Below are 23425 nucleotides of genomic sequence, written 5' to 3' on the forward strand. Positions count from 1 at the left end.
CGCGGGGGCTCCGCCTTCGGCTCTTTCCGGAGCCACTCGGGGCGGCGGAGGCGCTGGCGGCGCGGCTGCAGATGTCGGATTCGCAGGCGGCTCTGGGGCCGGGCTTATGGGGCGCCGCAGCGGGTCGAGAGCCGGCGGCGGGCGGCTTCGGGGACGTCCCGGGAGAGGAGGGGAGCCCAGCGGCCGCCTCAGGTACGCAAGGCCCGGTTGCCGGCGGGTGGGCGCCGCCCCGGACGCAGGGCCCGCACCTCGGCTCCGGGCTCGGCCGCGCTCTGCTCAGCCCCGCCTGGGCACACAGCCCCTTCGCGCGCGGAGCCCCAGCCTTCCCTTCTGGTGGGGCCACGCTTTTTTTGGGGGGGGCCGCGACCACTGGTCCCGCCACCCTCTCCCCGGGCGGTGGTCTGCGCTCGAGGGTATTTTCTCCTCCTGTTTTGAAATGTCTCGGTTCCTGCCCCGCTTCCTGGGTGGTACTGACAGGGCTGCTCCGCCCTGCACCTCTCCAGCTCCTGCACACCCGCCCGGCACGCCTTGGCCGCCGACCCCAGCCCCACTGGCCTCGCTGCCCCCAGCCCTGGCTCCCCACCCGGCCCCACCGCTGCCCTGGACCCACCTTTCCCCGCGCCTCTCTGCCCGCACCCGGTGGGCAGCCTCGCTTTCCGTGCAGAATCGCACTTGGCTCCGAGGGTCTCTCCCTCTCCCTCCCGCCTTACCTCCACCCTCCGTCTCTAGTGGGAAAGTTGGAAGGAGAATTGGAATCGGTTATCCGTTAGCTCGGGTAGGGGGTGGGCGCCGGGGGTCTTTGGAATGAACGTAGGTGACCAGGAAATAGGCGCTGAAACTGGAGCTTTGGCGACCTCCCTCATTGTCCAGGGCCTTCCTCATCTTGTTCGGGGGACCTGTCTCTATTGCTACCCACCACGCAAGTTCCTCCGTGTGCATTCTTGGGAGTCCAAAGGCTAACCGGTCCATCTATCACATGTTTTTACCTGCCCGGCCTGTATGATCGCCACACAGCTCACAGCGAAAAGGATGTTCTTTTGAAATTACAGAAGGGTAGGGAGAGAGAACTGGTCTCCCTCAGTAGCAAGTAGACGTGAGCTTTCCAGGTCTGAAATGAAAACAGACACCTTCGTATAGCGGTACAGGGGGTGCCACTTTGCCTGGGCCGGAATCTGACTTTTCAGGTTGCTAATGAAGTGACCTTGAGTAAGTCACTTTTCTAAGTCTCCGTTTCCTCCTCTGCAAACTGTGGGTACCTCCTCGTAAGATGGCTGAGTTTCAGGAGCTACTTACCATGCAGGAGGCACTTGCTGCCTAGCCCAGGGCACCGCAGTTGTCTGTTATGATGAGGATAAGATCTGTTTTTGCTCATGTCAACGCCGTGGGCTGTCAGAAGTGTACCTGTCTGCCTGTGTCCCAGGATGGTGGCTTTTTCTGTCTTTCACTTCTACCCCCAACATCTCCCATCTCCTAAAGCTGCTTCGGTCAAACACACACCTATCTTTGAGTCACCTACCACCCCTCCTTGACTTTATGTTCTGTTCTCTTGTTTTTAAAGATGTAACAGTTTTTGTTTCGTGTTTCCTTCCCATGCCTTGCCTTGTAGTAAATTCACAGCTGATGGCATGTGTGTAACTTGATAGCAACAGAAATGGGAAGCACCATTTCTAAAAGATTAAGCAAAGAAACACCCAGAAAGTCTCATAAACATCTGTCCCTTGCATGTGTCAACATTTATAAAATAAGGATTTATTTGTTTTTTTACTTCCCCTTTACATCCTTGTGTGGTTATGGCAAACACACCCAAGCATTTAAAATAGAAAGTTGTTGGCTGCCAGAGTGGCTCAGTTGGTTGAGCATTGTCCTGTGCACCCAAGGGTTCAGTTCCTGGTCAGGGCACATACTTGGGTTGTGGTTGGATCCCTGGTCCGTGCATGTGTGAAGGGCAACTGATTGATTTTGATGTTCTTCTCTCTCCCTCTCTCTAAGCAGGTGAGGGTTAAACTAATTAAATGAAATAAACTAGAAAAGTCTTAAGAATAGTTCAGGGTCCTGGCCAGGTAGCTCAGTTGGTTAGAGTGTCCTTATTCACCAAGGTTGGATCTCCAATCAGGGCACATACAAGAAGCAACTAATTCTCTCTCTCTCTCTCTCTCTCTCTCTCTCTCTCTCTCTCTCTCTCTCTCTCTCAACTCCCCCCCCACCCCCAACCACCCAGTTTCCTTTCCTCTCTGACTTTAAAAAAAGAAAAAAGAATTGTTCAAGATATATTGGAGGATTATGGGTTTGTTTTTGAATGCCTTCCCACCCCGCCCTTACTCTTAATTGGTTCCTGCATTCACTTTTTCCTCCCAGGACACAGACAGAAATACTTAGGGTTACTTTCTCCCTCTTGCCTCAAAAAGCAGGGTGAATGTTGATTTCTTTTTATTTCATGTAGGGACTTGGTAATGTATCCTAGAGCAGTATTTTCCCCTTGGGGTATGATTTATTGCTAATAAAATAGCTAATAAAATAATAGTAATGATAGCTTATATTGCTTGCTTTGTGCCAGAATGTGGAAAAAGACTTACTTTTATTATCTGGCTTCCTGTCAGCAATCATTTTCTCCGAGAGATGAATTTATTGCCCAAGTTACCTGTGGAGTTTTGACTGACCATATGAAATTGCCACCTTGTTATGACAAAGTTTACCATAGCTTATTTTAATTTTTATTGGCCAAAAATCAAGTAGTAGTACTCCAGGGCAGGTATGGTGTTTGCTCTCAATGTGGTTTTAGTTTGGTAAGATGAGAATACCTACAGGAACAAAAAGCAAAAAATTCAAAACATGTAAGTGGATGTATTATTATTATAAGCTCTTGATGTACTTACCCCGCTTCTCCACCCCCCAAGAAACCTGTTTGAGAGACAGACTCCATCTTGTGTATCTCCTAGATCCCTTAGTGTTGTGTCCCAGAGGTTCTGTAAGTATTTGCTGGATTGTGAGACAAAGTCTCAACACAGGTTTGGAGGAGCATCAAGTGATTAGGAGGAATTAGGGTTAAGATAATCCAAGGACATTCGTTGGGTGAAAGCAGTGGCTCTCAGTCAGGAGTGCTTTTGCCTCCTCCAGGGGACTTTTTAGTTGTCACAACTCTAGGCTGGCAGGAGGAGGAGGGCTGTTGCTCAATTCTAGTGGGGTAGAGGCCAGAGATGCTGGCAAACATTTTCTGATGCCCAGGACCGCCCCAAAGCAGTTGTCTGGCTCCAAACATCAGTAGTGATACTATTGAAAAATCTTGAGTTAGAGTTAAGCTGGGTTTGCAAAGCAGTGTGGAAATTATGCATTTGGCTTGGCTCAGAGTTGCATAGGCCAGAGGTAACTCAATAAACTGCTTCGACATTAGAAATTTGATTGGATCCTTCTGCCAGCTTCCTTTGGAAAATGATCCAATGAGTAAGTAATGGAGACCTAGGAAGGGTCTTGGGTTCCATTCTTGGTCAAGGACACATACCTGGGGTGCAGGTTCGATTCTCGGCTCTGGTCTAGTGCACATGGGAGGCAACGGATGGATGTGTCTCTCTGAAATTGACCTCTCTCTCACTTTCTTTTTTCTTTTTCTTTTTTAAAAATATATATTTTATTGATTTTTTACAGAGAGGAAGGGAGAGGGATAAAGAGATAGAAACATCAATGAGAGAGAAACATCGACCAGCTGCCTCCTGAAAACCCCCTACCGGGGATGTGCCCGCAACTAATGTACATTCCCTTGACCGGAATCGAACCTGGGACCTTTCAGTCCACAGACCGACGCTTTATCCAGTGAGCCAAACCGGTTTCAGCTCTCTCACTTTCTTGTTCCCCTCTCCCCATGTTCTCTTCCTTCCACTCTCTCTAAAGAATCATTGGAGCCCTAACCGGCTTGGCTCCGTGGCCTGCGGACTGAAGGTCAAGGGCATGTACCTTGGTTGCGGGCACATAACCAGTAGGGGGTGTGCAGGAGGCAGCTGATCGATGTTTCTCTTTCATCTATGTTTCTAACTCTATCCCTCTCCCTTCCTCTCTGTAAAAAAATCAATAAAATATATATATAAAAAAAAATCAATGGAAAAATATCCTTGGATGAGGATTAACAACAACAAAAAGAGGTTGGACATTTCACTTTTTATTGAATTAAGGGTTTTGATTATTCCATGTACATTCCTTCAAAAGCAGGATTTGTAATCAGAATAACTTGTTTTTAAAAAATATTCTCAGCAGAGGATACCTTTTGAAGGTCTTCATGTTTGTTAGCGAAAGTTTTTGTGATAAAGAAGGAAACGTGTTTATGTTCTTCTGATCTAAGCTTTCCAGTGGTCACTGTTCTTATTGTCTATGAACTGTAATTTTCTCTTAAAAGTCTTATTTGGGGCACCTGGGTCCTTCAGTCCCCAAGAGGAGAAATATATCACTGAGGCATACATGTTGTATCACTTAGGGCAGGCATTTTTTTCTTTTTTCTTTCTTTCTTTCTTTCTTTCTTTCTTTCTTTCTTTCTTTCTTTCTTTCTTTCTTTCTTTCTTTCTTTTGTTTTGTTAACATTACAGAACTTTGGGAAAAATAAAGAGCAAAGTCTGTTATGATCCTAGAATCAACAGGAGACTTGGCTTGGTGTATATGACCTGAGAGCTATCAATGCATTTAGACCTTAAGGACTAGAAACAGGTCAGGTAAACTTGTTCATGGTTCAGTGCAATAAATCTTTCTTGCATAGACGTCTATGCCAAAGAGCCCTCTCTTACCGTTTTATGTCAAAATACCCTACCAATTTGTCTGCCTGTGGGTTATTATTATTTTTTCTTACAGCGGTTGTGTTTTTATGTTATTGAGCTAGCCAATAGTCCTGTCATAATTCAATCCATAATTAACCTAAAATATATAATCTGACCACTCACGAGCATGTCCCACCCATAAGGGCCAAAGAGAAATTGGATTACATGGTCTCTGGATTTGGTTGGAATATAAACTTAGCCAATTTCTTTTTGTTTGAGCCTCTCAAGTCTGTAACCACATAACCTGCTTTTGGCTGCTCTGCTTGTAAATGTAAAAGCCCAGGCTAATTATCTCTTTGCAGCCTGCTCAGTGAAAGGGAAGTCCTATGAGACCTGTCCTAAAGAACTCTCACCTGATACTCAAATACTTTAGAAAACCTACTTTTTGGTCCTCTTTGCAGAGAAAGTATAAGTACCAAGCAAATTTAAATCTGTAGCATGACCAAGAATGTCTGAAACCATACTCTGGTAACATGGAAAGAAAATTCATATTTTAAAAAATAGAAAAGAAATCATTTTAAGGAAGATTCTTTTTTACCTTTTCTCCTGTGGCTAGTGAGTTATTCTTGAGCTTCCATTTACCCTTCTTGGTTCACTGTTTTTAAGACATTGGCCATTCAGATAGCACAATCATGATTTCTGCCATATTAGAGAATACATTCCAATATTGTTTTTTCTTTGAATAGACATTTAACATTTTGTTTCATTCTAATAATATCTGTGATGTACCAGTTTTTCCTAATACATATTAAAATAAATACATATCCTTTATAATAAAATAAAAACATTTTCCCACATACCATCTAAATTTTCAAAACTTGTCCTGGTTTCTCTGGTCCCTTCTAGGAATACTTACAGATTGGTCTATATTTGGTTGACATATTAAAAGCTATACTATAGAAAAATTGGCTTTTGCTTCTTTATAGTAGGTCTAAATTTCATTAAATAAATTGCTTTCTCTTTAAAACAAGACTCCATCTTGCACACTTTATACTTCTGGAAATAAACTTATGTATTTCTTTTGTTGTTATTAATCTTCACCTGATGATATTTTTTCTATTGATTTTTAGGGAGTAGAAGGGAAGGGGAGAAACAGAAACATTGATATCACTTGGTTGCCTCCTGTACGTACCCCAACTAGGCCAGGGATTGAGCCTGCAACTGCGGTACATGCCCTGAACCGGAATCAAATCACAACCCTTCAGTCCCTGTGCCAACACTCTAACTACTGAGCAATCAGCTAGGGCAACTTATGTATTTCTTTCTCCTTTTCTTACTTCCTGCCTCTTTGAATCTAATTACAAGTTGTTCTATCAGCAGTTCTTACATAATTTAGCATATATCTTTAACCTTAAAAATTCAAAAGCAATATTTTTCACTTTTTCCAGGCATACATCAAGCAATGGCTCTTAACATATGAAAAATGCTCAACCTAACTAATAAGGAAAATAAATCATAACTACAATGGGTATAGTTTGATATCTCGCTATATTGGTAAATATGTGTAGAAACAAGCACTTTCATGCATTGTTGATGGAAATGTAAATTGGTACAAATGCTATAAGGATAATTTATCAATATCTATCAAAATTATGTAGTATATGCCCTCATCAATACATCCCTTCCAAGAATTTATCCTATAGATTTATTCATGTGCCTGTTTAATGACACAAGTACAAGGTTATTATAGCATTATTTGTAATGGTAAAAGATTAGAAAGAATATAAAGGTCCATCAATAGAAAACTGGTTAAGTAAATTATGGAATATACAATGAATAAAATATTAATCAGCTGTAGAAAAGAATGAGGAAGCTTTTCATATATAGTTGTGGAGAGTTCTAAGATGTAAGTGGAAAAAAACAGTAGTATATCTAGTATTTCATTATTTGTGCAAAAAAGAATATATATGTGCATTTATCCACACACACACCTTTTTACAATATATGCATAAAATATCTCTGAAAGACTCCACAAAACCTAATAACATTTGTTGCCTTTGAAGGTGGAGACTGAGATAGGAGAAAGTTTTCACTGTATATGTTTACCTTTTTGAAAAAATACAAATGTATTACAGGCTTTTTACTATGTTTATGTTGTAGGAGCCATTCTGTACATCTTAATTGCCTCTCTGGTCATCAGGAATTGACCTTTTAAAAGGCCTTTTTTTTTTCTTTTTATTAAATTATTATCTGTGTACATATTTTAAAATTGTAAAACGCTTTTCTCTCAGATGAATTTTTTATGAAATACAGGTTGTAAGTCTCCTTAGGGAATAATTTTTTGTTATTTTTAAAATCCACTAGTATCTTCCAGTATTTTTGTGCTAAATTTGTTTCTGTCTAAATATTCAACTTTACTGAAGTCTTCATTATGATCTAAGCAAAGGGAGAACAATTACTTAGATAAGCTCATACTGTTAGCCAATGACAGAAAGAAGGAAGACTCTTAAAACTTCTACTTGTTTCTATTTTATGTGCTAAGGTACCTTTAAACTGAAAAACGGTAAAGAGACAATATAGATTTCTGTTCTGAGTAATGGCAGGCTAGGTGGTTGAGATTAGTTCTCCCATTGGAGATAATTAGGAAATAATTGTCAAATATAAACATCTGCTTGAAGATACTGGAGAGCCATCACATAATGAAAAATTACCAGGCTACGAGAGTCCACTGTGGTGCTCCTTTCTCCTCTGGGGGCATATGCTGGATTCCTGAGGGGAGGCTGAGTGGCAATGCTGTAAAAGTGCCTCTCTGAACTAAAGCAACAGGGATTAATGTTCAGGACCAGACAAGGAGGGGAAACCCTGGAGAATCCTCTTTCCTTTGGGTTAGAACATGACCATGAAAGGCCATGTTCTAGAATTAAGGGCAGATTAGAAGTAGGCTATTACAGGGACTATAGCTCAGCTCAGATACATCTAAGTTCAAGTAATTGGACTAAGGTGACTCCAGGATACTTGTGCTCCTAAGTACATGGAAGAAGCAAGGCAAACCTCTGAAAGATCGCTGTAGGCTTCAAATTATTTCTATAAATAGTTTTGCAAGGACAATTTCTGCCATATATTGAAATGACTAGGTGCGTGAGTAGAGATATATGAACAACAGACAGTAAAAGTGGATTAATACAGGTACCAGATTTTGGAGTTACCACATACAGACTTAAAAATAATTATATTTATTATTAGAGGCCTGATGCATGAAATTTATGTAAGAGTAGGCCTTCCTTCCCCCACCTGCTGGTACTGGCTTCCCTTTAGTACCCAGGACCTGGGCTTCCCTTGCAGCCCCAGCTTAGTTCAGAAGGAAGTCTGGTCTAATTAGCATATTACACTTTTTATTATTATAGATGTTCAAAGAAAGAAAAGTTTGAGAAAGGTCAGAACAGCATATCCAGAAGGAAACATATAAAAATGAAATAATAGAAAATTTAGGACAGAGTTAAGAGTCATAAAGGCTATGAGAAGGTCTAACATTTGTATAATTGGAATCCTAGAAGGTGAGGACTCAGAGCAAGAATGGATAGAAGCAATGTTTGGTGAGAATAGCTGTGAATTTTCCCAAACTAATGCAATCTACAGATTCAAGAAGCTCTATGTACCTCAAGAGGTATCAGTACAATGAAATCTACAGTAGGTATTCATTAAGTAAAACTGCTATAAAACCAAAGCAAAGAGAACATATTAAAGCTAGTCAAAGAAAATTTCAGTTTACCTTTAAAGGAATAGTGATTAGGCTGAAAACTGATTTCTGTACAGAGCAGTGAGAGCTAGATTAACTTTAAAATACTGAAAGAAAAACTATTGATATAGAACTTTTTTCCCCCTAGGAAAGTGAAAAGTCTTCAAGAATGAAGATGAGCCTGGCTGGCATGGCTCAGTGGTTGAGTGTAGACCTATGAACTAGGAGGTCACAGTTCGATTCCAAGCCAGGGCATACGTCCAGATTGTGGGCTCGATCCCCAGTATGGAGCGTGCAGGAGGCAGCTGATCAATGATTCTCTCTTATCATTGATATTTCTATCTCTCCCTCTCTGAAAGCAATAAAAACATTAAAAAAAATAATGAAGATGAAATAAAGATATTTTCAGACTATCAAGTACAGGCTTTATCATCTTCATACCTGAACCAGAGGAATAACTAACTGAGGCAGCATCAAAATGATCCTAGATGAGAGGAAAATTGCAGTTTAATATCAGTCATTAACATAAATGCAAAAAGTGATGAATAAAATATTAACTTTGAATCCAGCATTATATAGGTCCCAGTTGGGTTTTTCCAGGAATGAAAAGTTATTTTAACATTTTTTAAAGTCTGTAAATCACCATTTTCATACACTTGATCCATGGTCGGCAAACTGCGGTTCACGAGCCACATGTGGCTCTTTGGCCCCTTGAGCGTGGCTCTTCCACAAAATACTATGGCCTGGGTGAGTCTATTTTGAAGAAGTGGCAGTCGAAGAAGTTTAAGTTTAAAAAATTTGGTCTCAAAAGAAATTTCAATCGTTGTACGGTTGATATTTGGCTCTGTTGACTAATGAGTTTGCCGACCACTGCACTAGATGCAGAAAAAAGTGTGTGATAAAATTCAACCTCTTTTTATGATTCAAAACTTTATCAAACTAGGAATAAAAGGAAACTTCATTACTGGATTAAACGTATCTACAAATAGCCTACAAGCAACATAAAACTTAATGGTGAAATTTGAAAGTTTTCTTCTTAAGATTGGGTATAAGACAGGGGTAACCACTCTCACCACTTAACTATTTATTATTTTGCTGGATATTCTAGCTAGCACAGTCAGATAAGAAAAATAAAATATATGAGGATTCGAAAGAAATCCTGTTAAAGCTGTTGTTTGCAGATGGTGACTATAAACATGAAGAATCTAAAAGAACCTACAGATAAGTTACTAGAATTAATGTTTGGCCAGATTGCTAGCTACAGAGCCAATTTGCAAAATTCCATTGCATTTATATATACCAGCAACAAAGTAAATAAAATGTTATTTACCACAGAGTAAAAATATGAGGAATAAATCTCACAAGTTGTATTCAAAGTCTTTCTACAGAAGATTATAATATATTAGAGGCCAGGTGCATGGATTTGTGCATCAGTAGGGTCCCTGGGCCTGCCTTGTGCCCTCTAGCAATCTTCAGGAGTTTATCTGGCTGCAGAGGGAACACAGGAGGGCTCCAGGGCGTGTCTGGCCCATCTCGCCCAGTCCCCATTGGCCAAATGGTCTCATGAACAGTTGGACATTTAGCATATTATGCTTTTATTATATGGGATTATTAAGAGATAATAAAGAATATCTAAATGGATGGAAGGATATAACATATTCTTAGATTGAAATACTCAATATTGTAAAGATGTCAGTTCTCCCCAACTTTGTAGGTAAAATTTAATCCCAATAAAAATCCTAACAGGGTTTTGGCTTTTTTGAAATTTGACAAGCTGGTCCTAAATATATATGTAGAAGTGAAGGCCACAAATAACACAGGCACTAATAAGAACAAGATGGTAAGATTTGCTCTATCAGGTATCAAGACTTATCTTAACCCTAACTGGTTTGGCTCAGTGAATGGAGCATCAGCCTGCAGACCAAAGGATCCACCTTGGTTGTGGACACATTCCCAGTAGGAGGTGTGCAGGATTCAGCTGATCAATGTATCTCTCTCATGGATGTTTCTAACTCTATCTTTTTCCCTTCCTCTCTGTAAAAAAAAAAAAAAAAAAAAATCAATAAAATATATTTAAAAAAGAAATATTAGCTCGTATATTAAAAAGAAGACCTATTTTGAAGTTTTACACAACAGTGTCACAGACCCTAGGAAGAGGATAAAGCTTTGATTTGCAACAAAGATTGTACTGTAGAGTAGTGGGGGAAGAATGGTGAATGCTGCTGAGGCAATTGGATATCCTAAGAGAAAAGAGAAGGAAAGAAAAAGAAAAGATCTAGTTGGACTGTAGATAAAAATGTGAAAGGTACTAATGTGGTTCAGTGGTCGAGCATTGAGATATGAACCAGGAGGTCTTTGTTCTATTGTATTTCTGGTCAGGGCACACTCCTGGGTTGCGGGCTCTGTAGGGGTTGTGTTGCAGGAGGCATCTGATCAATGATTCTCTCTCATTGATATTTCTATTTCCTCTTCTTCTTCCTCATTCTGAAGTCAATATAAACATTTTAAAAAATGTAAAAGGCAATACAATAAGCTCCTAAGTTTAAGTAATAGAGGATACTGTTCTTTTTTTGTTGTTAGTCTGAGGAGACTTCTTTCCGTTGATTTTTAGAGAAAGTGAAGGGAGAAAAGGAAGGAGGAAAGGAGAGAGAGAGAGAGAGAGAGAGAGAGAGAGAGAGAGAGAGAGAGAGAGAGAGAGAGAGCGCGCGCGCGGGAGAGAGGGAGGGAGGGAGGGAGGGAGGGAGGGAGGGAGGGAGGGAGGAGGGAGGGGAGAACATAAATTAGTTGCCTCCCCCATGTTTCCCGACTGGGGAAGAATGAACCTGCAACTGAGGTGAGGTACAACTGAGGTGAGGTACATGCCCTTGACTGTGAATCCAACCCGAGGCCCTTTGGTGCATGGGCCCCCATCCAGGAGCCCACCAAGAGTCATCTCATTAAAACAAAAGGCACTATGATCACCTAGCTAGGGATTTAGGAACTCAGTGTCAGCAACCGGGATTAAAGACCAAATATTAGAACAAAAGATGTTCCCAGCTTTTATAACTTAGGAAATCATAAGGGTTTTAGGAATTCTGTGCCAGGAACCAGGGGCAGAGACTAATATATATTTTCTGTTATCTTACAAGAAGAAAATTGTGTAGCACAAGCTCTAAGGTTTTTCTTCCTATGAGAGAGTGAAAAGAAAAATAGCTCATATTTACATACAAAAAAATGAGACTAGATTAAAATTGGGTCACAAATATATGCTTGTCATTTGCATTTTTATGTTGTTCCCCAAATTCTGAAGCTTTCAGGGTTTGAGGTTTGCTTTAGTAAGTTGGATTTTGAATTGAGATGTGAACTTTAGGCTTCAGTCTTAGCCAGAATAGGTTAAACCAAGGGTTATTTAGTATCTGAGTGCTCAAGGAAAGGCTAAATGAATAAAACACAAAACCAAGTAGCACCTAATGGTTATGAGCATGGCTGCCTGGCTTTGAATCTTGTCTCTATGCTTTATTTTCCTTACCTGCACAATGGCATTGATATTACCAGCCAGAGGTTTGTTGTGAGCTTGGGACCATAGCCTTCATTATGCACCTCACTATATTCCTTGTAGATGCCTGACAGTATTCAATAAGTTATTGGTGAGTGAGCGAGTTAGTAAATGAATGAAATTACGAAAATATTTTACCTGATCTTGGATACAGTAATCTGAATATAGAGGTGGCATTGTATACTTTGGCACTGAATTGCAGTTCCTTTCATCCTATTGTACATCTTACTGCGCACTATATTTCCCACCTAATTGTAACCATCTGCTTTCTGAGATATAATGGTTCTTGAATTAGAATGAATTCTGTGGGTACTTATTTTGGAAAAAGACTTATTATTATTTTTTTAATAAATGGGTTATGACTACCTGAAAATACTTGGATGTGATGATTGTAATTTATGTACTGGGCCTCCCAGAGTATAAAGTTTATGCCCAGAATATTTTTGGAAAGGGAAGGTTGTTGAATGTTCAGATTTTAAAAAAGATACAAGATAATTATGGTTGTGTTCCCTCTTAGATATTGAAATTTTCTTTCCATGATTTCCTAGAGAATGAAGATCTAGAAGACACCAAGGTCATCTCTCCAGTGGCTTCTGCCTCTGATCCAGAGCCCCATTCCTCACCCTACAGGTAGGGACAGCAACTCCTTAGGATAAAATGCTCCTAGAGATTTTCTCTTCTGGGATAAGGAATTGATGAAAGAAGTGGGCAGTGACATCAAGGGGGAAGACAAGTGAATGGTTTTGTCATTAATTAATCAACCCTTAAGTGTATTTAGGGCAATGCCAGATCTATTGCAAGTTATAAAATGTTCATTTACTCTCAGAAAATAAAACTGTAATGAACAGTTGTGTCTTTATTTATGTTCTCCTGAAGATTATTCTAGGTGGTCTTCCAAGAAAATATATGTTGGATTTTTATTTATAACATGCACAGACATACACATACACATACACTATTTAAAAAAATATATATTTTATTGATTTTTTACAGAGAGGAAGAAAGAGGAATAGAGAGCTAGAAACATCGATGAGAGAGAAACATCGACCAGCTGCCTCCTGCATACCCCGCACTGGGGATGTACCTGCAACCAATGTACATGCCCTTGACTGGAATGAACCTGGGACCTTTCAATCCACAGACCAACGCTCTATCCACTGAGCCAAACTGGTTTTGGCCACATACACTATTGGAGGCAGTGTTTTATTATGTAATTTTCAGATTCAACCATTATAATCACCTTCAAGTTATTGTTAATTTCCCTCTCTGTCCATCTCATCGTCCCACCATCAGTGATAGAGTATATAGCAGCAAGTTGTACTGAGCAATAGAATGAGGGGACACACGAAACATAAGTGGGATAATTAATGAAAAACTGTATCTTGGAGAACACTTTGCTAGTGAATATCATAGTCCCACTGATCAGGGAATAGCACAGTGTTGTCAAGCAGAATGGGATGATGCTCAACCAATTGAGCCACACCAGCTGGGCAAGAATATCTGCCTTCTTGAGTAGACGTTCGTTCTTCTCACCTTTGTATATGAAATAAAACTTGTTCCCCCAGAATTTAGATGATGAAAGATAATGATTCATTTAATTGCTGATAATAATATAAGCCACACTTCACTGAATCTTTTTCTGTAATAATGATAAAATTGCCATTTTTATTGAATATTTATATTTGCTCAGTACTATTCCAGGTGTTAAAATGTGTGATCTCATTTAATCCTCATAGCAACTCTCATTACATAAGTATACCTACTGGTTATTTTCAGATGAGGAAAATCAGTAAATTCAGTAACTTGCTCCAATTTACCTAGCTTTAGTTTTGTTTTATTCTAAAGCTTAGTCTCATAAATACAGATAGAAGGGTTTTGAGTTCTATGCTTAGAACTACTAGATTGTTACTGTATATAACACTCCTTTTAGAGGATACAGCCTCCTCAGGCTTTGATTATTTGAGATAATTTATGTTCTCATCAAATCCCCTGAGGAGAACTTTCCATCTTCCTGCCACCACCCTTTTTCTGTTGAGTTGAAGGAACTTTGGGGGATGGGTTTTGGCACAGAACTGATTTTTCCTCCTAAGAATAAATACATTTAAAAACATATATATATATATATTATTGAATTTTTACAGAGAGGAAGGGAGAGGAGTAGAGAGTTAGAAACATCGATGAGAATGAAACATCGATTAGCTGCCTCCTGCACATCCCCCACTGGGGTTGTGCCCACAACCAAGGTACATGCTCTTGACCAGAATCAAACCCTGGACCCTTCAGTCCACAGGCCGATGCTCTATCTACTGAGCCAAACCGGCCACGGCGAGAATAAATACATTTTTTTTGAGTGAAGAAGAAAATATAATCTTAAAGTTTTGTTTCTAAAATCTAGTGTGTGAAGAAAACAAAATGCAGCAGTCATGATATTTAGTGCCTGAAGTTTAGTGATATTTAGTGCCTGAAGTTTAGTGTTTATGTTTTGTATGTACTGGGAACGGAAATGGCAGAGCGCTCTATCATTCCTAGTGAGGCTGGCCCCTCCCTTTGGGATGGCCTGCCTGTTCTGGGTCAGCACAGCCAGAGGCCTACAGTGGGAGTGTTTTCTTTATATGGTTTATCATTGGCATCAAGTGATTTGCAATTCATCTTTCCCAAAATACCCTTCACTGATTCTTCAGAGCATAAAATGCTAACGTGAATATTAAATTCATGTGGCTGTTGCATGTCCTGTGTAAAATATGTATTTTTAAATAAACAGAACTATATTTGTGGAAAGTAAGATGCACAAAAGCAAAGACACTAAATTTTAGATGTCACATACCAGAAGGGCAGGCTAATGGTCAGATGAACTTTTGTATCCTCACAGTCCAAACAAAAAATTAACATTTAACAATGAATGGGTGGCTGCTGTTTATTCAGTCAACAGATACTTATCGAGAGCCTGCCATGTACCTGGCATTGTTCTAGGCACTGAAGATGCCAGAAATGAACAAGCAGTCCAAGTCCCTGGTCTCATGGAGCTTATATTTTAGTGAGGGAGGCAGACAGAAAGCAAGTATACCATAGAATTAAGAAATTATTTCATGGGGTCTAAGTTGCCATCAACTGTAAGATGAACTGTTACTTTATGTACCAGCAAGAAAGAAAAAATGCTCCATAGTGGGTCTAATAAGAGACCCTCCCCGCCCTCCCACCCCCATGGAGCTCTGGCTCAACAAAAGCTTGCACCTTCCGTGAAAAGATAAATGAAGGGAAAATTCCCTACACAGCAAAGGGCAACAGGGAAATGTGAAAGTCTCAGCCTTGGCACTGATGAGGGCAGGGCAAAATATGTCCCCTGAATATATGAGCCACACGTTTAGTCACCAGTTTGTTTCCTAAATTCACTCTGCTCGTGTGGTCGAAGCAAACCCTTCAACAGAACCTCAAGGCAACTCCGACTCCATGGGTAGTGCTCCCGGGCTCCCACGCCCTGGCAGAGCAGATGCACATCTTCTGTGGAGGGACTCATGCCAGCCCAGGCCCCAGGCAGTTTGAAGACATCACCAATTTTTAGGACAGCCCATATTTCAGTTGTGTTAAAATCTGAAAACAAATATGCATCTTGCAATCAACAAAATATGGTACATAATATGTCAGGCAGTAATGAGTGCAGCGAGAAAAAGTGAAAGGCGGGGGAGGGGAGGGCAAAGAGTGATGGGCCAGGGAGGGGAGAGCCACTTTGAACTCAGACATCTGGGAGGTCTCCCAAAAGTCATGGTTGAGCAGAAACCTGAAGGAAGAAGCCAGAAGGTAACTAGGGGGAGGGGATTCTAGGCAGAGGTGACGACAGGTGAAAAACCCTCCAGTGGGAGAGTGCTTGAACTGTTTGAGGATTCTCAAGACATTTGGAGGCCCTTGTGACTGGAGTGGATTGAGCTAGGCGAGATCAGGTCAGTCTAGGAGAGACAGGGTCAGAGTGTAAAGGGCCTTAGGGTTCCATGCGACAGGCTTGGGTGCAGACACTTTGCAAACGGAGGGAGTAAGAGCAGTCCTTGTTATCAAGCTCACCTAATAGTGTCAAGAAAAAGAAATGGACTGTAATTTCTGGGTTTAAGAGGATAAAATAAACTCACAACATAGATCAGTTTACATTTTACACAGGATTACCCAAGCAAACCCATAAAAATCAACAGTATCTCATAGCTAATTTTCATGGTAACTACCTCTTGTTTGTTCTGAGGTAGGTTGGAGTGACTAGGATATTTTAAAAGATGGCTCTGTTTTATCTAAAGAAGAGATAGTTTATTAGCTAGGAGTGGGTTTTCTTGTTTGCATTGAAAGGAAGAAAGAAAATGAAGGAAAAAAAAGAGAAACGAAACTAACCAGCTCCAAAATAAGCCCTCTCTTTCCCATGTGGTTAAAAGTACTGTTTCCCAGCCATTTTCTCAGAGGAAATGGTGCCCAAAAGCAGCAGTCCTCAAACCCTTAGCCCCCAAAGAATTTTTACTTATGTGGGTTGTATCTATCAATGTTTACAATATTAGAAATTAAAACTGAAAAATTAAAAACATTGTTATTGATTCATTTAAAGAAACCAATAACAAATTCATTACATGTTAATATAAATAACATGTTTTTAATGAAAAACAACTATTTTCCAAAGCAAAAATAATTTAGTGGGAAGAGAGATGCCGCAAGTCTCTGTATTGTCTGCCATAACAAAAGACAGTTGGATTCTCAGATCTGCTTCTGCATTCGTTCTGTGGCAATATCACATGTAGAAACTCCACTGTCTACTCTTAAGATGAAAAAAGACAAATCATATTTTAGAATTTTTAAGAAGTTTTAACTTTACAGATTGCCACGAAAGAGTCTTAAGGACCCAGGGGTCCCGGAAGATACTTTGATAACTGCTGCTCTGAAGAATCCATGCCTCCTCTTGTTGGAAACCGATCATTCCTGAGAGACCTAGATGCTGTGCACCAGGTGCTTCACGCACTTTCTAGTCTCTCTGGAAGCCAGGGAAGATGGAAGCGAGCGTAATTATTTTCTTGCTTCTTTAAAATAACTATTCAACTAGATAGAGTTCATGCCATCAGGATAATAGATTAAAAAGACAAGAAAGTGATTGATTACCTATTCTTATTACCCCGTGAGTTGGGTGCAATATGGATATCAGTGACAGGGTTGCATAAGGTAGGCTGTGCAATGGAAATGCTGAAACCCTGCTCCTGGGATAACTGTGGACAGGGATTGCCTTGCAAATCAGTTTGCGCTTTCTTTGTCTTGATGTTCAGTCCATTTCTTTGCTTTTAACCTGTGACTTTATGTGTATTGGGGTTCTATCTCTGGTTGAAATTCTGTGTGGAACAAATGGCAGGGGTCTCAGAGAGAGGAATAAAACCAGACCTGCAGTCCATCTCCGATGCCTGAGCTATGTATTTACTATGGTTCCTGGAGCCTGGGATGTGGCTTTATCCGTCTGTGGGCCCTCATGTACTGTCACCACTTTATTGTGGCCTTGTTCAGCCCTGGGCAGTGGTCAGCTAAACTGACAGGAGACCTGATTGCCAGAGGAAAGCGGGGGTGTGGGGGTGTCCTTTGAAGAGTGTTTTACTGCTGAATTTCTCCAGGCCTAGTGTGCCTTTTAAAAGAGCCCTTGAATGACATGTTGTGTTCCTCTGAGAGGCCGCAGATGGTACCTCCAGTGAGCGAGGATGCCGTGGAAGATCTCCGGAAAGCATCCAGTGCCTTGGAGGCTCAGGCCTTGGTGGAACAGAAATTGAGGCCTGCAGACCAGGGCGAGGTCCTCAACAAGGTAGGAAGCACATTCTCTCTCTCTTTAAAAGGAGGAGTTTACAGCACCAGAATCTAGGTACATATGAATTAGAAAGAACTGTGAGGGTGGCTCCCAGAATTCTCTTTGCTTTTTTTTGGGCATCTCATTTTTAATTATTTGGTGATTGATCATGTGTATCTTCCACAGGGCCCATCAGTGTACCAGTAGGCACCTATTTAAAAAATGAAGTGTTAGAATGAATGTTTACATGTTGTCTATTATCTCCTCAATGTGAGGAGCCTAAACCATTGCACTGCATTTTAATCTCACTTGTCTTATGGTGGATCTACTCAGGATTTATAGGAAAGATTCTATAGAGATGGAATTGATAGCACTGGTGTTCTGCCACAGAATAATGGGTTGTTTATATAATTACTAACATCTGTATATATAAAAGGCTAAGTGACCATCCGACCGTCCGACTCTCTAACCAGTAGCTATGATGCGCACTGATCACCAGGGGGCAGGTGCTCCACACAGGAGCTGCTGAGCTGTGGTGACTTGGCAGCAGCAGTTCTTGGGTGATGCACCCCGGAACCAGAGAGGAGGGAGCCTGATTCTGGGGTGCGTCACCTGAGAACCACCCTCTCTCAATCTGGGACCCCTTGGGGAATGCCAGAGAGCTGGTTTTGGCCCGATCACCACAGGCCAGGCCAAGGGACCCCACCTGCTGGAGGGACCCTGCTCACTGGAAGAAAGAGAAGGAATGTTGACTAGCACCTTAAGCTCAGAGTTGGGAGAGTGGAGGTAATTGGAATCTGCCACTCTTAACATGTCCTCTAACCGGAATTGTTGTGCAGATGGCCAAGTATCAAGCTCCACAGAGGTCTGGGGACATTGTTATGATCCAGTCCGAGCACACGGGAGCTGTAGATATTCTTTCAGCTGACTTGGAATCTGCAGATCTTCTGGGGGACCACAGGAAAGGTAAGACCTTTGGGAGGTGGTTTCTCTGTACCAGCGGGTACTTAAAGGCAGGCAGACAGATGGAAGGAAAGAGAAAGTGACTTGTGAAAGGAAGTAAAAAAAGCCAGTAGAAGGAATGCCTTTGACTATGACAACCTCCATACACAAAATGCCAGGTGTGGCAGCATTTCCTCTTGGTTCCTCTGTAGTAAGCTGCCTGTCCTTTCAGTCTCCCCTCCGCTGATGGCTCCTCCCTGCATCTGGACCTTTGCCAAGATGAAGGAATTCAAAAGCAAGCTGGGCAAGGAGAAGAACAGCTGCCTGGTGGTGAAGCGGGGTGAGGTGGTGACCATCCGGGTTCCTACCCATCCAGAAGGGAAGCGTGTCTGCTGGGAGTTTGCCACCGATGACTATGATATTGGCTTTGGAGTTTATTTTGACTGGACCCCTGTCACCAGCACTGACATAACCGTGCAGGTCAGCGATTCGAGTGAGGATGAGGATGAAGACGAGGAGGATGAGGAGGGGCTTGAAGGTAAATGTAACTTGAACCTAGTTGGCAGTTTCCTTTCCAGGCTCAGCCTAATATCTAGTGACCACTTCCTGTGTTGGGCCTGTCCTCCTCTTCCTCAGAATGCGGGCGAGGAATCCCTGCTAAGTTGAGTGACGCAGGCCAAAGTCAGACCCTCAAAGAGCTTTCGGGTGGGATTGGATAGATGCCTTAGTGGAAGCGTCTTTTCCTTTTAATCAGTACCTGCTGTTTTCCCAACATCTCCTTGGGGACAGGGATGGGACAGGGGCAGGGAAACAGGTGGGTCATTGCTATTGTGCATAGAGGCAGTGTTATTCAGATCACACATAAACCTGAGATTACTTTTCATTTATCGCTTAGTTTTATGATATTTGTATTTATTCTTGGCCTGGAACCAAACTGAGTGATTATAATTTGCTAAGTGTACCCATATTCCCCCCCCCCCCCCCCCCCCCCCCCCCCCCCCCCCCGTCCCCTAACAGATGATCATGGCTGGCTGACTGTTTACTTTTTTAATTTTACGCCTGGAGCAGTTTTAAAAATAGTCTCTGTGCTCCATCCTAGTTGTTAATTGCAATACTTCCTCAGAATGGTCCTAGGGCACTTTGGGGGGTGGTGACTATCATATAAATCTAAGCATTAGCTTTACTCCGTGATTTTCCTGTATCATCTGAAAATCATTTCCTTACCTTGCTTCTTTGTGAACAAGCAAGTCTGTAGGAAACCTTAAGTTATTTAGGGAAGAGGAGAACCTCATATCTTATTTGCTGCTCTTCAGGACGCCAGCTGGAAGATCTAGGTCACTCTGTGCAGCGTGTTTGTCTGCATTTCATACCTCCATTAGCTAGTTCGTTCCCTTGTTGAGTGAAGGATGTGAGAATCATCCCTTCTAAATATCTGCTCTCCCTTGTTAATGTCCGGACACCACTGGAGCTAGTTAGGCTCCATAAGGCTAAATCCTCGCTTCTCAGTGGAGGCGTGATTGGCATTTGGGGTGGATGCTTGTTTGTGAGGCAGGCGCTATTCTCATGTTTAGCACTTCTGGACCCTTGGGTCACCCAGATATTTTCACATTCCTCTAGGAGGGCAAGAGCATCCCCCCCACCTGGGTGTAAGCCACTAGTTCACCGGGTCCATTCTCTTACCTTCAGGTAGGACTTATGTGTGTTCCCTGAACTCATGTCCAGACACTCTGCTGTTTTGTTCATGCAGATCCTGTCCCAGCTGGCGATGTGGAGAGAGGCTCCAGGAGCTCCCTGCGGGGTCGCTATGGGGAGGTCATGCCTGTGTACCGGCGGGACAGCCACCGAGACGTGCAGGCTGGCAGCCACGACTACCCCGGGGAGGGCATCTACCTGCTCAAGTTTGACAACTCCTACTCCCTGCTTCGCAACAAGACTCTCTACTTCCACGTCTACTACACTAGCTGAAGGCCCGGGGGACCGGGCAGGTGGTGTTTGCTGGCTGAACAGGCTGCCAGCTGGTGCCTCTTATTTCCGACAGGCAAGAGCTCGAAGTTGAGCATGAGGCTCCTGGCCCTCATGCCCTGCTTGGCATGCCTGACTGTTGACCCACGTAGCTTTGCCCGCTCCTCGGCTTCTGCAGGTGGTGGTGTAGTGCCCCTGTTCTGTGGTCCACGACTCACACTCTTCTTGCTTCAGACTCCAGCAGAATCCCTCTATGAAGGTGCCCACTAGGCAAAAGCCTAAAAGCAAGTTGGGTGTTGCCTTCTAAAAATAGTATTTGGTACAGAATTGCTGCTCACTCCTCTTCCAGAGCCTTTATTGCAGATGCATTTGGTGGTGCCCACTCTCTTTTTGCAAGTGCTGAGAGAGGGAAAGCACAGTGTCCATGAAGGGAGCCCAGTTCCCTGGCTGGAGAAGGCTCTGCCCAGCCGCTCACCACTGCCATATTCCTGCCAGTTCTTCATGGTCGCTAGCACAGGCTGGGAGCCCTCAAGGCCCGTGAGGGGCATTACTAGTCCCAAGGGCTCGCCTCTGCCTCTTTGCCTCCTCTTTTCCCTTCCCTACACCTGTGTGTTCACCATCACAGCAAGAACTTCTGTGCAATCCAAAGGGATGGTCACTGTAACTTTTCTGGGAAGAAAAGGTGCCTCCATCACTTCCTGTTTCAGGAGGCAGTGGCCCTTAGCAAGGGCACCTGTGGTTGAAGGGCAAAGGGTGCCAATTATAATAGGTACTGGATTGATGCCAGAGCCCACATCTTTGAAAGGCAAGTGTTACTAATGTTTGTTTATTTGTTTGTTTGTTTTTTGTATAACCAAAGAAGGGGTGTTATCTTAGAAAGAAAGTTTTAAAAAAAATAACACCATCCAGATTCTCACCACTTTTTCCTTTCTTTGGAGTAAGAATGCTATTTGGAAACTTTGGTTTGGAACCAATCAGACTTCCAAAGTTTCTAGGTTTAGATGTCTTCTTACATTGAGGGCTTAAAGCTTTTGGTGTTCAGAGTCTCTTAGGAAAGGTGGTAATGAGCTTCACTGTTGCTGCTGATCGCATGTGTTCTTCATCAGGTCAGACCTTGGTGAAGGTTTCCCTGGTGACAGCCTCTTTCACTATGACCCTGAGGCTCAGGAGCGCCACAGCCAGAGGTCACCACAGCGGGAGGGTGGCAGAGCCTGGGGCAGAGAAGGGACCAGTGTGATTGTCGGTACCTCCTTGCTTTTTATTCCTTGTGTCAAGTCTGTTACTGCCTTAGAGTTTTGAAGAAGAATTAGATTTATTTATTACTTTATTTATTTATATTTTTAGCACATTTCATTTTGTCTTTGAAACAGTTTCCATCTGTTTCTTAAAAGACTACCATCTGCTCTGAGCCATTGAGGCCGCTTCCTCTGTGGAGTTGATGATGATGATTTTAGGAGGAGCTGGAAAGTGACGAGTGCCCATTCCTGCAAGCCAGTCCTGTGATGCTTTGGAGGGAATCTGCCTCCTTCTGAGCTGTATGACCTACCCCAGCATCCCCTCTGAGGAAGTCTAGGTTGTGAGGAAACCTGCCCATTTGCCCCGGGTTGAGTATGGAGGACCTGACTAGCCAATCAGAGATGTCCTGTGATTCCCAGATGTCAGTCTTTTTCTGCTCTGAGGAGTCACTTTCTTCAAGATGATTTCTCTGGCTCATTCCTTCCTGGTGTGGGTGCTTCACACCAGGCCTCCCCTCCCTATTGGAGCAGGACATGGAAGACCAGGGCTCCTCACCATAGGTGTGCAGTCGCATCGGCTGCTGCATGAACAAGGAGCGGTCCAGCCTACACCCTCTGGGAGCAAAGTCCGAAGCAGGGTGGGATTAGTGGACTGCCATAGCATTCCCGTCCTCTGAGCAGCTTCATACCGCCATTATTTTACATATGAGTGCATTTTGTAGAGGATTACACTGGCCAAAATTGATATGCTTTGTAAAAAATTAGAAATTATTTTAGTGACTGTCTATTTGGGCAGCGAAAAGCCAACTTGCTGTGCATCATCCCATTGGATAGCTGAGTGACCACTCTTTCATCACTGAAGCTGAATCATGCCTTTGCTGTCATAGTCTTTATAAAATAATTTTCTACTGAGCTGTTTTCCAGTCAGCCAAAGCCTTGCTTATTTTTCCTGCTTATTATTAACTTCTGACTTGCTCTTAAAATGGAGCTGCCAGGCATACAAGCTCCCTGGATAAACTTATTGTTTATTTTTGCCATGAGAGTCTCTGTACATATTTTTCTTTGGGCTCTTAGTTCTGTTGCATCAGGGAAGTCTGAGGGACTTGTTCCCAGTGCCTCTGTGTGCCTCTTACTGTCTGGTTGCTTTTGAAGCCCTGGATATTGTTGTATTTCATTCTACAGTGGTGTTTCCCTGACAGTCAGGGTTTCTTTGTTCCATTCGCACAAATAGCTGAGAGAAGGTATTTTTAAAATTTATTCACTATTCTCATGTTAAATTTCTGAAATTGCTGTACTGTAGGGGCAAAATATTACTTACTGAAGCAAAGGTAATTACTGAGAATTTCATAGCCCAGCAAATCCTAAGAGGTAGTTATTTACTTAGTTTTACCCTGTCCAAATTTACAGAACCAAACAATGAAAAGAAAATCATTTGTTTTCACCCTCACCCTGTCCTCCAGAGCACAGATAAATATTAACAATCGAAAGAAAGTACTT

At 42.2% G+C, this 23425-nt stretch overlaps 1 protein-coding gene across 1 annotated transcript; it reads left to right on the top strand.

The window, feature by feature from the left end:
* Positions 1-6: 6 nt before the first annotated feature.
* Positions 7-21617, top strand: TMED8 (transmembrane p24 trafficking protein family member 8). The gene is made up of 6 exons (XM_036430424.2): positions 7-192; positions 12553-12634; positions 17678-17807; positions 18629-18755; positions 18964-19269; positions 20479-21617. The coding sequence occupies exons 1-6, from the start codon at positions 72-74 to the stop codon at positions 20694-20696; spliced, it is 984 nt and encodes a 327-aa protein (XP_036286317.1). The 5' UTR covers positions 7-71; the 3' UTR covers positions 20697-21617.
* The last annotated feature ends 1808 nt before the right edge of the window (positions 21618-23425 follow it).

Source organism: Pipistrellus kuhlii, unplaced genomic scaffold (assembly GCF_014108245.1).
Source record: "Pipistrellus kuhlii isolate mPipKuh1 unplaced genomic scaffold, mPipKuh1.p scaffold_m20_p_1, whole genome shotgun sequence".
NCBI lineage: Eukaryota > Metazoa > Chordata > Mammalia > Chiroptera > Vespertilionidae > Pipistrellus > Pipistrellus kuhlii.

What these genes read in the sequence shown, in the direction of transcription:
- TMED8 (XM_036430424.2), top strand. Translation starts at nt 72, where the DNA reads ATGTCGGATTCGCAGGCGGCTCTGGGGCCGGGCTTATGGGGCGCCGCA. An exon ending in TCTGGGGGACCACAGGAAAG is followed by an intron (nt 18,756 to 18,963) that starts GTAAGACCTTTG and finishes CTGTCCTTTCAG; the next exon opens with TCTCCCCTCCGCTGATGGCT. An exon ending in GGATGAGGAGGGGCTTGAAG is followed by an intron (nt 19,270 to 20,478) that starts GTAAATGTAACT and finishes TTGTTCATGCAG; the next exon opens with ATCCTGTCCCAGCTGGCGAT.